The following is a 15,724-nucleotide window of genomic DNA, read 5'->3' as shown; positions in this document are numbered from 1 at the left end:
CCAATAAAGTGGCCAGGAAAATACACAACCCTGTAGTCAGTCCAAGGGTTTAATAATTGAAACATCACTACATCGTTTCATCTGCCCTCGTGTAAGACGAGGACGCTTTGTGCCCATCCCTCTCTCTCTCTCTCTCTCTCTCTTTCTTTCTCACTATCTCTCTAACTATCTCTCACTATCTATCTCTCTGTCTTTCTCTCATAACCTCCCCCCCCACCCCCCCACACACACAGTCTCCATACCTAAAGTCATTGGCTCTGGAGCAGATGAATTATTCAGGGTCCTCCCCACTGCTGAAGACTCTCCTCCACTCAAACCCACCCACCCTCAGTAGCACATTAATATTGCACAGCCTGACGCTGTACAACGCCCTCACACACACACACACACACACACGGACAGACACACGGACAGACAGACAGACAGACAGACTGAAGGAAGGAATAGTCAGACAGAAGTCAAATATTCTTCACTGCTTGAATATGGTAGACTGACACTGTAGGAGAACTGATTTAGTTTAGGGTCATAGTTGTGTTGTTGCACAGCCTCTTTATGTAATTTGCATAACAATAAAGCAGCTAAAACTGATAACAGAATGATTTCCGTCATCATAGTTTGATTCCTCAGAAAGTCAGCTCATTTACTGCTAGCTAGCTTAGTTACTTCTATGTGTTGTGTTTAAATTGATAGGTGTTTGCTATGGGGTTGCTCAGGTTGTTGCAAGGTAGTTAATATGTTAAGCTAGGGGGTTGCTAAGGTGTTGCAAGGTGATTTTTAAGTATTCGCTAGGTAGTTCAGGGTTCGTACGGTCATGTAAAACCTGGAAAAGTGCTTTAATTTTAAAATACGAATTTCCAGGCCTGGATAAGTTTAGGAAAAATAAAAATACCCAGAAAGTTTTGGTAAAGTCACGGAAATTGTGTTTCCATTTATCGACTGAAAAAAGCTATATTGAGCTAACAAATACATCAGCTCAGAGTTTGCTCATTAATGTAGTCCCACACGATGGAGCTCTAGTTGCAGTTTTATTGACAATCTCTGTAGTGATGTTTTAAAGACTGTATGGTCATGAAAATATGCCTTGAAGACTTGTAAAAGTCATGAAAAAGCATGGAAATGTATTGGGTTAAAAGTGTATGAACCCTTGCTGTGTAGTTGCTATGGTATCCCAGGTGGTTGCTATATCATATATATGCAGTTGTCTATGTAGTTGCTAGTGTGTTTTCAACTGGCTGCTGCATGGTTGCTATGGTTTAACAAAAGGTGCTTTCTAGTTGTTAGGAGGTTAATAGATGGATGATGTATTGTTGATAAGTGACTACTACTACCACTACTGTTGTATCCTAGGTGGTTGGTGTGGAGTTGCATATTGCTTGCTAGGGGGTACAGCTGCTGTATTTAAGCAAAAAACTTTTTGGTGTTTCTATGTGGTTTCTGTAGAGTTTTATAGGGTTTGCTAGTGTTTCTAGGTGGTTGCTTTGGTATCCCAGAGGTGGTTGCCTTGGTCTGGTACTCCTTGTGGGTGGTTTGGTGTTACTGTACTGAGTCCACACACAATCATCATCATCTTTTAGACGGTCAGATATCTGACACTGCTTCCATTGCGCTTCTTCCCAGCCCTGCCCAGCTCATCCAGTGGTAACAGCACTCCACTTAGCTGTGAAAGCCAAACCAACACACACACACACACACACACACACACACGCACACAGTCTGCAGCCCGTGTGGCTTGTCCACTCTCTGCACAGTGTAAACTTGGTTTTCCTGAGATCCTCAAGCTGGCAGTGCCCACCGGAGTTCTTACCCAACAGACAGGCTCCTGTTCCGTCTCTGTCTGCTGGGGTTCGTCTCTCTGTACGTCCGGGCAGCGTGTTGCGGTCAGCGTCTCTCCGCACTGGCCTGACCACACCAGGCCTGCTTTCTCCTCAGGGCGACTTTTAGAAACCCACCTTTGTATTAGAATCCGCACTCCAGGGCTTTGGTGGATGATATCATGATATTAAACCATGTATTTGAAACCTGTGTGGGTATGTGTATGTGTGTGAGTGTGTGTGTGTGGTTATGTATAAAATATATTTTCTGTACAGTCAATGAAATACCTCGGCTACCTTGTATTTCTTACAGTCTCAGTCTAGGCTGGTTTCTAGGTTACTCTAGTTTATCAAGGATACAGGAATGGAACTGTATAGGAACTCTTGTTCTGTAGGAATAATTGAGCTATTAATGATACGAGATCGCTGGTTCGAATCCTGTTCATGCAGCCTGCCATCAGCTGCCGGAGCCCTGAGAGAGCACAATTGACCTTGGTCTCTCTCTCTGGGTGGGTACAGTAGATGCAGTACAGCCTTTTCCCCTCATTACTCCTAGGGTGATTTTGATCAACACACGGCTGCGTCTGTGAGCTGATGTATCAGAACCGAGTTGCTGCGCTTTCCTCCGAGCATGCTGGCTACTTTTTTTCTAAAATTCTGTTTATTTTTCCTATAAAAATAAACTATATGCCTAGAACCAGAGTTTCTAATACTGACATTGTAACCTTCCTCAGTTTAACCCATATCACAGTTTCTCAGTAGATTGTCTAGCATAAACTGCTTTAGAAGAGCTCATCCATGGGCGGAGCTTGGAAAGGTCACCAGGAAGCAGCAATTTCTGGAAAATAAAAATCCATGTATTTTTCTTATTGAGATAAACTGCTTTAGAGTTTCTAGAGTTTTTAATATGGGCATCCTAACTCTTGCCTGTTTTTAGTCCACATCACTCCAATTTCTCAGCAGGTTGTGTAAAAGAGCGTATCTGTGGGCGGGGCTTTTGATAGGGCGCTAGGATTTCGCCACATTTGTAGAGAGAACTTTTTTGTTTATCCGTAAAAAATTGCATACTGTTGCAGAGACAGCCACTGGTTCACGCCTGACTGGACGAATGTGTTCTTATGTAATTTACATTATGACACTAAATAAAGACATATAAAAAAAAATGTGTGTTTGTGTATGTATGTGTGTGTGTGTGTGTATATATGTGTGTGAATGAAATACAATATTAACAGCTGTTGAGAGTGTGTTTTTTGATGGGCAGAGATGCTTTATGTCCGTTGTTTAAGTGTCATCCCCATTCTCGCCCCGCTCTGTGCATCTGCCTGCTGCATTCCACCTGCTCCAGCTGGGCTTCGCTGCTGCCATTCATTGAGCCTTTACTGAGCTGCTCTTCTATAAGCCTTTATTTTGAATTTCCTGCACTGTACTGAAGGCAACACTACGCTAATAACAAAGACAAAACATCTGCTTCTTTCTCTACAGCCTTTCATGTCTCCGCGGTATCCAGGTGGACCCCGGCCGTCCCTCCGCATGCCAAACCAGGTACGGATCCCAGTTTCTTAATGTGGCGCTGCATCTACCTGCGACTAAAGTGAAAAATTAAGATTACGGCTGTGGAATGTTATATTTATGTCACTATAAACTCCCATAATGCATCTTGATTTATAGTAAACATCGCTGCATACATACTACATGAGCTAAATGTGTCCCAGAATGCATTGTGAGTCTCACTAATAAGCAAGCCACCTTATTATAATTATAATAAGTGAGCCACCAGGGTTGCCAGATTGTAAGATTGTAAGAGTGCGTCCATAAAAAAAAAAAACAGGTCACTGGATAAAACATGGGTACCACTTTAAAATAAGACTACCTTTATAAAGGGTTTATAAATGTTTTACAATTATATTAATAATGTTATTAGTTAGGTTGTAAATGGCTTAAAAATCTTTAATAATCAGTTATAACACATACGTAGAAAGGGCAACAATATAGATGGCTGTGGGTACACTATTTGGCAAACAACATGTCAATGTTGCCCGTTCTACGTATGTGTTACAACTGATTATTAATGATTTTAAGGCATTTACAACCTAATTAGTAACCATTAATAAACTAGTTAAAAATAACCAACTTAAATAAAATAGCTTATCTTAAATATAACTAATAGGCAAAAAACATTATCTGTATGTATTATACATGTGTTTACTGTGTTGTATGGTGGGACACAAGAACCAATGCAAACAGAAAAGTAATTACAGTACATAAAAATAAACTTGCAACTAATGAAAGAGGTAAATACTCATACATAATAACCAAATAACCAAAAAAAACACTGCTTACTAAAATTTCCAATTTCCGTTTCCTCCAGATAATTTTAGACACTCGACTTTTGGAATAAAACAATCCAATCTGGCAACATTGCGAGCCAGTGAACACTGTTAATTTCAGATGTTCCTCCATGAGGTTCATTAATGTGAGAATAATATTTCTAAACAGCGTAACGGTGATAACTAAACAGTTAGCGATAATCCAGTTTGTTTGCAATGTGAACGCACTTTTTTCAAGTGGTTCTGACTTTTGGACCAATTGCAAGAAGTTGAGGCAGGCTGTCATAACTCATTAAACAGCTAAAGAAGAACATGAACTGGTGTTGTGCTGAAATTCAGTACTTGTACACAATGCAACAAACAAGTTAACCTAGGTTTGGACACTGGTTTGGCCTCTTCTACATATAGAATTACATTTGCAATCAAAATGATTGAACCCCAATTGAAAATTAGGGTTATTTTCTGAAAATTACAAATGTTAAGCTCTTTGCTATTAAACAATTAAACTAATTAAAGAATAACTATTTAAAGTTGCCCAACACAACTAATATAACGATACTATATACTATAAGTGCTTTCTCAGAATTATTTAACCTGAGAACACTGCTAAAACATCTGACAAAGACAATGACAGTGAGGTTTGCAGTAGGTCAGGTCATAACAGCCAAATAGATGCTCTAATAAATATTGAAGACACTTATCCTGAAGGGTTTTAAGTATCAGATCTTGGAGCAATTTATAAATCATTAGATAATCCCAACACTGATATAACAGTAAGGTACTGTCCTACTTTGTCTTACTGTCTTTACTGTCACTGTGCCGTATAACTATAACTAAGCATCTGTATAGATCCCCAGCCCATCCTCCTGTACCGGTTGTCCTTCAGATTAATCACTTTACAGTGTTTCTGCTCAGCCTGCGCTGAGCTTTTCTTGGTAGCTGCGTAGGTTTTGTTCTGCTGCTCAATGAGTACATGCTTCTGTTCTGTTTCCTTCAGCCTCCTGTCGGAGTTCCAGGGTCACAGCCGCTCTTGCCAAACAGTCTGGATCCCACTAGACCACAAGGTATCAGTCGACACGGCCGGCTCTCAGCTCGAGCTCTGAGATTGAGTCATTACATGCTGTTGTTAGTTGCAGTAGTTTAGTAAATGCAGCATCTCAGATTCTGTCTTTCTTATCTTTTTCGTTTTTTAGGGCATCCTAACATGGGCGGCCCAATGAGAATGAATCCACCTCGAGGGATGGGTGGCATGGGCCCACAGGTGTGAAAATATTTTTCTTTTAATCCTTTAGGCCAGGGCTCTAAAATAGAAACATCTGGCATGTGAGGTTGTTTTGAATTATTATGAACGATAATAATTGCTAATAAAATGCTTCTCTGGTGAGCTTTTGTTTACATACCTCCCCTGTCTCTCTCTGTCTCGCTCGGCGTGACTTTAGTTTTCGTTTTTCCGCCCGTTCTTGTGTTCCCTGTCTCCTTATGAGGGCGTTTTTCTCCACTCGTGTCCCAATTCACTTGCTAGAGCAGTATTAGTGTATTTGACCGCAACCCTGACGACACAAGTTCGATCCTGCGTGAGAAGCGGTGTGTTTATTTAAATTATTTATTCTTTTAATCCTTTTTTCTTCCGTTTACCTGCTTTGAGTTCAACTGTTCTGCAATTGGGTTCAACAACCCTCTGGGCTGGAGAGCTACTAGTCTGTAGCACTCTCCAATGTCTTTTGACTAGGCTGTCAATGTTAAAGCGTTAATGCACACGATTAATTTGGAATCAGTAACACATTATTTTTAAATGCTAATTAAAATGAATTATATCACCAAGTTTGGCCCTGACTTTCGCCGCAATCTGCCCCGCTCCCATCCAACGTTTTTTTTTTAATAGATTGACACCACTACTTTTGACATGTGTAAACTTAACCCCACTCTGTTTTAAATTTAAATTAGCCAATACACAATTGCGATACACAGTATTCGATACACAATATTTTTGTAATTTTAAGACTAAGATTAAATGCCACTGACATAATGAGAACAGAATAGCATAAAAAAGTAATTAAACACTTTTTGAAGACATCAAAAATTTTAAATTTAAAGAATCATTTACTAACAATTAGTTTGGGAATTATAGACTTATTTCTTCACCTACTTCAGTTCACATTGTGTGTATGGAGTCACAGTTATTAAAGCATGACTGGCTAAAATACTGTTTTCTGTTTTATATGTGAACAAACATACAAATAAACACAATAGACAATATCACGATCATCAAAAAAAATATTGAGGTCATGTTCATTTATTGTTCGATAAATCGGTATTACAATTATTGTGACAGGTCTAAGTTTAATAAAATGTAAACACACCTATAACAATTTAAAGATAAAAAGTTTTGTCTCTTCTGACATTGTAGGCCCCTTTCTTTAATCAGTAAAGTGCACAGGAAACGCTTGGCTGGAACAGGACTGGCGACCTCGTTCTTCTCGTCCCTTACACCAAAACGCCACTCTTACTTAATCTGTCACACACACACTTTCCTACTTGGGTTTGGCAGCCGTGGCAGCTTGCAAATCAGCAGCTGGTGCGGCATCTGTTAGACAAATTGGTTCGAGAGCAGAACAAAGCTGCTGGTGAAGCCGTGTCTGTGTGAGAGAGAGGGGGAGAACGGCAAAGCAGACTGGGACCTCCAGGCCTCTGGTCCAGTCAGCTTCTAGCCCAGTATTAGTCCTGCAGGTGGGCATGCCGTATGGTTTGGCCTCTGTCAACACTGAAGCCTGGGCTGCGTTTGGCTCCTAACCACAGGGTTTAAAGCACACCAGTGTTCCTGCTAATGAGTGAAAAGAGGCATGCATTTTAGAGTTTGAGTTCCAGAGCACAGAACTGGCCTTACTCCTTCTGGGTCTTGCTGATTCCCCATCAATGAGCACAATGCAAGCCAAACATCTTCCAATAGCTGATATAACAGAATTGGTACTTATCGTCGCTGTCCTATTAAAAATACTTATCTCCATTTTTGTTGATTTTTAGTTTACTACATAATCTGAACAGACAAATTGTCCGTTACACTGTGCCAACATTTTTTTGATTAACAGACCAATAGAATTGCTCCAAAATGACCTGAAATAAACTCTTTTTACCTTGACTTCCATTGAAAGATTACAAGATTTTTTTCTCTGTCCTGTAAAGTTGCTGTTTTGGAGATGAGTGTTTTTCATTGGACAACAATGTATACAGTAAGTAGAGCAGTGAAAGCAAACATCCAAGTTATTACTATCAGTGCTGCCTCTGATGTCATACTTGGATTTTACCTACTGTCGCATTCATTAGTTTATAACAGTGAGTGTAAAACTATAAACAAACCATTACTGACCATCAGTAGAGTGGAGAGACACACAGTCCAAGCTGCTCAAGGTCTAGAATGAAGTTTCCACCAATGGTTTGGAGAGACATGTTAGACATCTGCTGGTGTTGATCCACTGTGTTTTATTATCAAGTCTAAAGTTCATAATAAATGAATATTAATCTTGACATTTCATCACTAACAGTAGAACACTAGCTTTATCTATGATTTTTTATTTTACACACTGTAGATGGTCTGATTGTTAGTTCAGTGCTCAGAACAGAACAGCCCTGACCACAAAATACCTTGAAAATGGCACTGAACACAAAACGCACTTCAGTTTGAATCCACTTGTTTGAATGAGCTACGAGTGAGAGATGAATCATATTGAATTACACCAATTTATTGTATCACCTGACCTGCGAGAACTGCAACTCAGAACTGTAACTCCAGCTGTACTGTGATAATTAACACTCATCTTTTCCTTTATTGCAGAACTACGGAGGAATGAGGCCCCCGCCCAACTCTCTCGGTGGCCCCGTCATGCCAGGGATGAACATGTGAGTAACCAGTATTAACCTTCTCCACCAAAACCACTGCATCACTACCATCATCAGCATTGTGTTGATTACTTTACTTTATTTATTAAACTTGTTTAATTTATTAAACCAATGTTGTAATGTCCCTAAACCCCTCTGTAAAGCAAGGATTGTGATAGTGATCTTTTTTCCCAGTTTAGATATACCTGATTCAGTTGAAGAAGGTGTTGATAATTAGTTAATAATGTGGCCTTGATGTCATATTAAGCATATTTAAAAGCAACAAAACGTAGCTTTACAACATCTTCTGTTACAGCATGTTCAAAATAAATTCATTGTCAGTAGAACCCACTTATATTTTCTATCAGGCAAAAGTTTTGGAACTCCCCAGTGATTTCAGTTAAAGTCCACGAGCAGTGGTAGAGGTGCATCTCAGAACATTATTAGAATATCATTGAAAAGTTACTTTATTATAGTAATTCAGTTCAAAATGTGAAACTCATATATTATATAGATGTATTACACACAGAGTGATCTATTTTAAGGCTTTATTTATTTTATTGTTGCTCACAGCCAATGAAAACCCAAAATTATGTGTCTCAGAAAATTTGAATATTATTTACGACCAATTGGTACTTTTGGCAGTGTGGGCAGTGTGCCAAATCCTGCTGGAAAATGAAATCCACATCTCCATAAAAGTTGGTATCAGCAGGTGGAAGCATAAAAAACACTGCACTGACTTGATATAACAGTAGTATAAGACTTGTTTGTTGTTAACCAATGACTTATTCCATCTTTTTTGTGATCAATGTTTTATTGTTTTTGAAACAAAAGTATAAAGTTAACAATTCAGTACAAAAAAGAGAAAATACAACATAGGCAGATACAGATAAAAAGGATAAAGCATCTCAGTTACACCAAATAAAGAGAGAGAAAAAGATATTGGATAATTAGATAAAAGCAAGCCCTTAAGGATTGATCTAATTATTAATCTTTATTCAAACGTTTTTGTTTTTGGAACAATTGACATTATTTTTCATTTTACTGTTCATTTTTGTTCTTTTGACCTTTGTACCATTTGAAGTCACTGAGCTATGTAGCAATTAATGTAGTTGACGGGCTTGAAGAGCTTGAATGTCAATAACCCAATAAAAATGTAGGTGAGGCCAAAGAACCAACTTTTTAACACACATATATATATATATATATATATATATATATATATATATATATATATTACTTTGTTTGTTAATTCTGTTTGTTTGTTTATTCGTTCATGTTTGCAGGGGTCCAGGAGGACGAGGTCCGTGGCCGAACCCCAACGCTAACTCTGTAAGTCTCAGACTTGATTTAGCTTAACAGTAGAAAACACATAAAATGAAGAAGTTAGAAACCCATAAAGGCTAAACTCATCTGTGCTTATTCATCCCTTCTTTCCTTCCTCCCTCACAGATAGCCTACTCCTCCTCATCTCCAGGCAACTACGTGGTGAGTAACAGGGTTGTACCCATCCTACACCCAGTCTGTCAGCCCCTGCCTGCTTTACCTCGGGGGGCAAACTTTAAAACTGAAGTTAATAGTTACTTTGGGGAAGAAAAAGGATGCCTAAGCACATATTTAAGTTTCTGAAAGTATTGATTTTGGGCCGGAGCATTCTTTTTGTTTTTAGCTGCAGGCGACGCTGGATGCACATGCAGAGTATGTGGGCATTAGTCATAATGCTGTAATAGCTCCCCTGCGCCTTCTGCTGCTTTGTTTAAAATGACTCCTCCAGCTTTTCTGGAGCTGAGGAGAGTGTTCATGGGGTTCCTAAAAATGAAAAAAAGTGAAATCTGTGTCTTTTTTCCTCAGGGTCCTCCAGGAGGAGGGGGTCCTCCAGGAACTCCAATCATGCCAAGTCCAGGAGGTGGGTAAAATCTACACATACTTTACTCCCTCCCACACACACACACACACATTTGTGTTCATGAATGTATGAGTATAGATGTATTACACACAGACTATTTTATTGTTGATGACTATGAAGCTTACAGCCAATGAAAACCCAAAAATCAGAGTCTAAGAAAATTAGAATATTATATAAGGCCAACATCTTACAGCACTTCATGCTTCCCTCTGCTGACAACTTTTATGGAGATGCAGATTTCATTTTCCAGCAGGACTTGGCACACTGCCCACACTGCCAAAAGTACCAATTGATCTTATATAATATTCTAATTTTCTAAGACACTGATTTTTGGCTTTTCATTGGCTGGAAGCCATAATCATCAACAATAAAAGAAATAAACACTTAAAATAGATCACTCTGTGTGTTTAATACATCTATATAATATGTGAGTTTCACATTTTGAACTGAATTACTGAAATAATGTAACGTTTTCTATTTTTTTCACATGCACTAGCATAACATACATCTCCCAAGTTGTCAATTAAGAGTGAAAGTATTACTATTTACTATAACTTTATTTTACCCTCCTTGTTTAAAACAATAAATTATTTTCACATTTTTATTTTACATTATTGGCCAAAAGTTTTTTGCAGGTATTTTTGAACACTGCCTTTAATCCATATGCTTAGTAAACTCTTACATGCACACAGTGATACAGTGAGCACGTATGCCCGGAGTGGTTAGCAGCTGATTATCACCACATTATTCTCAGAAAGGTGTACTATATGCATCACAATACCAAACTCTGTTTTATTACAGTATAATAAACTAAAAATTGTCATATGGCTCACACATTCTTCATACTGGAAAACCTGGTAATACTAGTAATTAAGACATTATTGGGATGCTGTAAAGAGAAGAACTGGAGCTGAAGGTTTTACACCAGGTAGAGGGGCATTGCTAAGACGGTAAAATAAGCAAAGCAGGTTTGCCTGCGCCGTGCAGCTCTGAAAACAGCAGACTGCTGAAAACATTGGGGTGGGGGGGTTCTGAAACTTTTGACTGCGAATGGAACAAAGACGATCCCACGCAGCCACACTCGAGCACATACAGTTCCTCAGCCTTCCTCCTCTAATCAGCTCATAGACTGGAGCTGTGCGCTTCTTTCCCCCAGAATGACGCTAACCCCTCCCCTCAGTAGCAGCAGCCAATGTCAGCACAAGGTTGCTGCATTATCTCACTGAGGCTCTGTGGACGGCAGAAGCACTTCAGCACTGAGAGAGAGAGAGAGAGAGACGGAGAGAGACGGAGAGAGAGAGAAAGAGAGAGAGAGAGGGGGAAAAAACACTGCGCTCCATTCGTTCCCCTCCCCCAGCTCAGAGTGACGTAATCCTCACACAGCCACCCTCGCCCCACCTGGGGTCGGACGCTCGCTCTCTCGCTCCGGGAGACTCGTCAAACATTTATAGATATGAAAACCTGGCCGAGCGCCGCATCGATCGGCCACAGCGTTCAAAAGTGTGGAAACGAGCAAAGGGGAGACCCTTGTCCCACGGGGCGAGACCCTTATAATGGGTTACACTGTGTTTTAATTGCAGTGAAGTGAAGTACCAGTATGTTTCATTTTCTCTTCCAGGCATTCTCTACACAAAAATATCCAAACAACATAGAAGAACCACTTTTGGTACCAAAAAAAGGATGTTTCTAATAGAGATGGTTATGAGTGTAAAGATCCTTTATATTGTTTTAAATTAATTTAAAAGATCTAAAGATATAAAGGAACTGTTTTGGTTTCAAAACGAAAAAAAAACAAAACAATGTTTGCAATAGAGATGTACGAATATAAAGAACTCCTAACTTGTTGAAGAACCTTTACAAACAAGTGAAGGCATGTGCTAGTCTTCACCCTCCTGGTGTTTCTCCTCCACCAGTCTTACACACTGCTTTTGGATAATGTTATGCCTGCACTCCTGGTGCAATAATTTAAGCAGTTCATTCAGTTGTGATTATCCATCTTCCTCTTGATTATTTTAAAGAATAAAAAAAAAGTGGTCTCTCTTTTTTTTTCCCAAAGCTGTGTCCAAAGCTGTGGCTTTTTTTTTATTTGGTATGCTGTTAATCTAGCGGTTGTTTTTTTCTTCTCAATTTCATGTTGATTGGACCAAAATATATTTTTCTGATTTGGCATAAAATCATTTTAAATTAACTTCTATTAAAAGTTATGTATACATATTTTCTTCCTGCAGATTCAACGAATTCCAGTGAAAACATTTACACGATGATGAACCCCATTGGCCCTGGAGGAAACCGGCCCAATGTGAGTATTCTCCTGACTTATTAAAAAAAAAAAAAAAAAACATGAAAATTAAAAGTTAAAGTTGGGTCAATTTAGGCTAATTTACAATGAATGGAAACAAAAAAACAAAATGATCAATGTTTTAATGTTTTAACATGTTTGAAATGTGTTGCTGACATGAAATCCAGGAATGTATTTTATTAACAAATAAAATAAAGAAGATAAGCAGACAAAGCATTATATTTTCTGAAGTTTATACTTTTAATAATCCAAATAGGGGCACTTTATATATTTATAGCATCTGAAAGTGTTTTACCTACAGAAGAAAAATATTACTATATAATTGTTAAATTATAGAATGTGCATATATTTAATTTATGGATGTTCCTGTCACTGCATAATGTCCTTATTACTATAAAAAAGAACAAAATATGAGATTACTCCTAGTAGTGTTTTATCTAGTAGTTGTTTATGATTTTTATGAATGAAGGTGATGTGTTCACACATAATCACATGTATGCAGCTGGATGAATGGCAGGAGGTGTGTGTTGTTTGGCTGAATGTAATCTGAGTTTGTTCTCTCTCTCTCTCTCTCTCTCTCTCTCTCTCTCTCTCTCTCTCTCTCTCTCTCTCTCTCCATCTCTCTCTCTCCCCACAGTTCCCGATGGGTCCTGGCCCTGACGGCCCGATGGGAGGGATGGGCTCGATGGAACCTCATCATATGAATGGATCATTAGGTGAGCTTGGTAACAGGAAGTCAGTGCGCTCTGGGAACTGGAGTCTCAGTCATTGTGTTGAGTCTCCCCCTGCTGGTGGTGTGTGGGCTGTTACTAATCTTTTTTCTTTCTTTATATTATTTATAGGTTCTGGTGACATGGATGGGTTGCCAAAGGTAAATAAAATGCTTACCTAAAACATGTGAAAGTTGACTAATTAGTTTAGTGATCAGGTGAAAGTAGGGTACATCTTATTATTATTATATATTGCTTCTCATATTGTAATTACTGTTCATGGCAATGATTCAAGAAATGTTAAAACATTGCAACCAAAATAAATGTCACTCTTTTTTTTTTTTTCTAAATATTTTAGTAAACTGGTTTTCCAGTTTTCATTTGCTGAATGTTATATATTGAAGCAAATGTGCAATATAAAAATGATGTTTTGTCCATATTAACATACTGACATGCCACATGTCATGGGACACAGGATAGGATCATGTCCCATGACGTTTGCCATATACCATTAAAGCTAAAGTAAGCTGAACAGTTTGTGGGATATGCGTTAATTAATTTCAATTAATTAATCTCCTGCAATCATTTTAAATGTGACCAAAACAAATCTTTGTTAGCTAAAAAATAGATTTTCTCCATCAATAAACTTTTTGATTTTTGATTATAGTTTTAATTGCTTTTTGTTTTTCTTGTCAATGAAAATTTGCCTTGAAGGCATGGAAAAGTCATGGAAAAAAGAATGGAAATTTATTGATTAATAGTGTGTGGTCCCTGAGTTTATTATTATTATTATTATTATTATTATTATTATTATTATTATTATTATTATTATTATTAGTATGTTACTGTTGTAACATGCTAAAAGTCACTTTTAAAGCCTCTGTTAATGTTTGAATGCGGCTCTTTTCTGCAGAACTCGCCCAACAACATGGCAGGCATGAACAACCCCCCGGGAACGCCGCGCGACGACGGAGAGATGGGCGGAAACTTCCTCAACCCGTTCCAAAGCGAAAGTGTGAGTAAAGCCCCGCCCCGCCCCGGCCCTGCCACTCCCTCACCCGCCAATCATACAGCTCTGCCCAGCAGGCACTCTGGAGACCCCAAACTAACTATTCAACCAGAAGTTTGTCTGAAGTTTCGTAATAAACAAAGACAATAATGATTATTATTAAATGTTTTACCAAAATTCTGATTGTTGGAGTGGGTGCTGGAAGTGGCTTGTCTTGTGACGGACCAGCAGTTACTGGGAAAGATGATCTGTCTTCATCACAACTTAATCACAATAGTCCTTTATAGAACAAAATGTGGTTCTTCTATGACATTGCTGAAACTAATAGAGGCCTCTTCATATGTAGTATATAATACTAAGTATACCAAGTGTATAATACCGTAGTGTTTCTGTTGGAGATGCACGTTTGGAACATTTAAAAATATAAATTCTGGATGTTATCTATTTTAGAAATGTTCCACAGCCTTTTCAGTTCTTTATTTGTGTCATTCTATAGAAACATCTTTTTTTTTTTTTTTTGTGGTCTCACATTAAGTGACACTTGAAAAACATATTGAGGATACAATTTCTATTTTAATATAAATTTAAAATTTAAACATTTATTTTAACAATTTAAAACTTTGTTATTAATTATATAGTATTCTAAGCATCTCAGAAGTGTTTATCCTCACAGTGATGTGAGGATGTTTCTACAGTTCTCTGCTGCTGAAACAGGCAGTTTAGTGGATCCCAAATTTATCAACTTTAAATTTTAATGTAACATTATAGTTATTATGGCTTTTAGAAATATGAGTGTTTGTTGAGTAATGCACTATAGGATCCTCTGGCGCGGCCTATGCTTTTGCCCTTAATGGCTTTTTTTTCCCCCTTACATTACTTTTAATTTTAAAACCAGTAGTTTTACTCTTTCACTTTCACACAAAAAGCTTGAAATGATACTTCAACTTATACAGAAGTATTTTAAACCCTAGTATCTATACTTCTACCTTAGTGATGGAGTGATGACTGGTGTTAATGCATAGCAAACAAAAAAAGGAAAACAAAAATTGTTTTTTAAAAATAAAATAAAACACAGATGGCACTTAATTTCTTTATATATCTCATATATCTCATATAGCTCATCTGATTTTTTTCTCATTTAGCTCATTAAGCTTTTTTTCTTTGGGAAATGTTGAATACAACTAGATTATTTAAGATATTTGAGCAGATATACAAGAAATTCTAAAAGCTAACAATGTGTGGTTTGATGGTCACTTACAGTCATTTAGCTGAATTGCATTTTCTATTAAAAAAATCTCACCGCTGTTTCCTTTCCGTGGTACCCACAGTATTTAAAGAAATGCAAAAAAGGTACAAAATAATTACTTTGTCCATTATGAAAAAAAAGTTTCTGTAGAATGACCAGATCTTATTTCCAGCATATTTATAACCAGATATCCCATTTCAGCTGCCTCGTCCACACAAAACCGAGCTCATTTGTTTGTTTTGTTGTCGTATTTCAGTAACAGTAATGGCATTACCATCTCTTCATGATCTCATCTCACTTCTCTTCCCCCCTCCCTTTCTTCTCTTTCCAGTTTTCACCCAACATGACGATGAGTGTGTGATTTCTCCTTTTTTTATTGGATTTTTCTTTTTGTTTAAATTTTTTTTTTGGTTGCTTTTTTTCATTCGGATTTCTTTTGTATCCTTCCGACCCTCGTTCCTTTTGACCCTCTCCTCCCTCTCCACACACCCCTGCCCACGGGACTTTGGGCCGGGACCCCCCCCCTCCTCTCCCAACGCACTG

General features: G+C 38.1%; 1 protein-coding gene across 4 annotated transcripts in view; it reads left to right on the top strand.

The window, feature by feature from the left end:
* zgc:110158 (LisH and SSDP domain-containing protein) overlaps positions 1-15,724 on the top strand; it is a 115,393-nt gene that overhangs the window by 95,689 nt on the left and 3,980 nt on the right. For 2 of the 4 annotated variants that reach the window (XM_022677876.2, XM_022677875.2), the window contains 12 exons: positions 3,294-3,353; positions 5,136-5,202; positions 5,332-5,399; positions 7,968-8,032; positions 9,298-9,343; positions 9,464-9,499; positions 9,863-9,917; positions 12,146-12,216; positions 12,854-12,932; positions 13,059-13,087; positions 13,840-13,941; positions 15,513-15,721. In XM_022677876.2, coding sequence (XP_022533597.1) covers positions 3,294-3,353; positions 5,136-5,202; positions 5,332-5,399; positions 7,968-8,032; positions 9,298-9,343; positions 9,464-9,499; positions 9,863-9,917; positions 12,146-12,216; positions 12,854-12,932; positions 13,059-13,087; positions 13,840-13,941; positions 15,513-15,542 — 708 coding nt within the window. In that variant the 3' untranslated portion in view covers positions 15,543-15,721. Of the gene's footprint in view, positions 1-3,293; positions 3,354-5,135; positions 5,203-5,331; positions 5,400-7,967; positions 8,033-9,297; positions 9,344-9,463; positions 9,500-9,862; positions 9,918-12,145; positions 12,217-12,853; positions 12,933-13,058; positions 13,088-13,839; positions 13,942-15,512; positions 15,722-15,724 lie in introns of those variants that run through there. The other 2 variants (XM_049482719.1, XM_049482718.1) reach the window with 1 other exon arrangement.

The sequence above is a fragment of the Astyanax mexicanus genome, chromosome 8 (assembly GCF_023375975.1).
Source record: "Astyanax mexicanus isolate ESR-SI-001 chromosome 8, AstMex3_surface, whole genome shotgun sequence".
Lineage (NCBI taxonomy): Eukaryota > Metazoa > Chordata > Actinopteri > Characiformes > Acestrorhamphidae > Astyanax > Astyanax mexicanus.
Note: the sequence above shows the minus strand (reverse complement) of the source record. Positions and strands in the feature narration are given on the sequence as shown.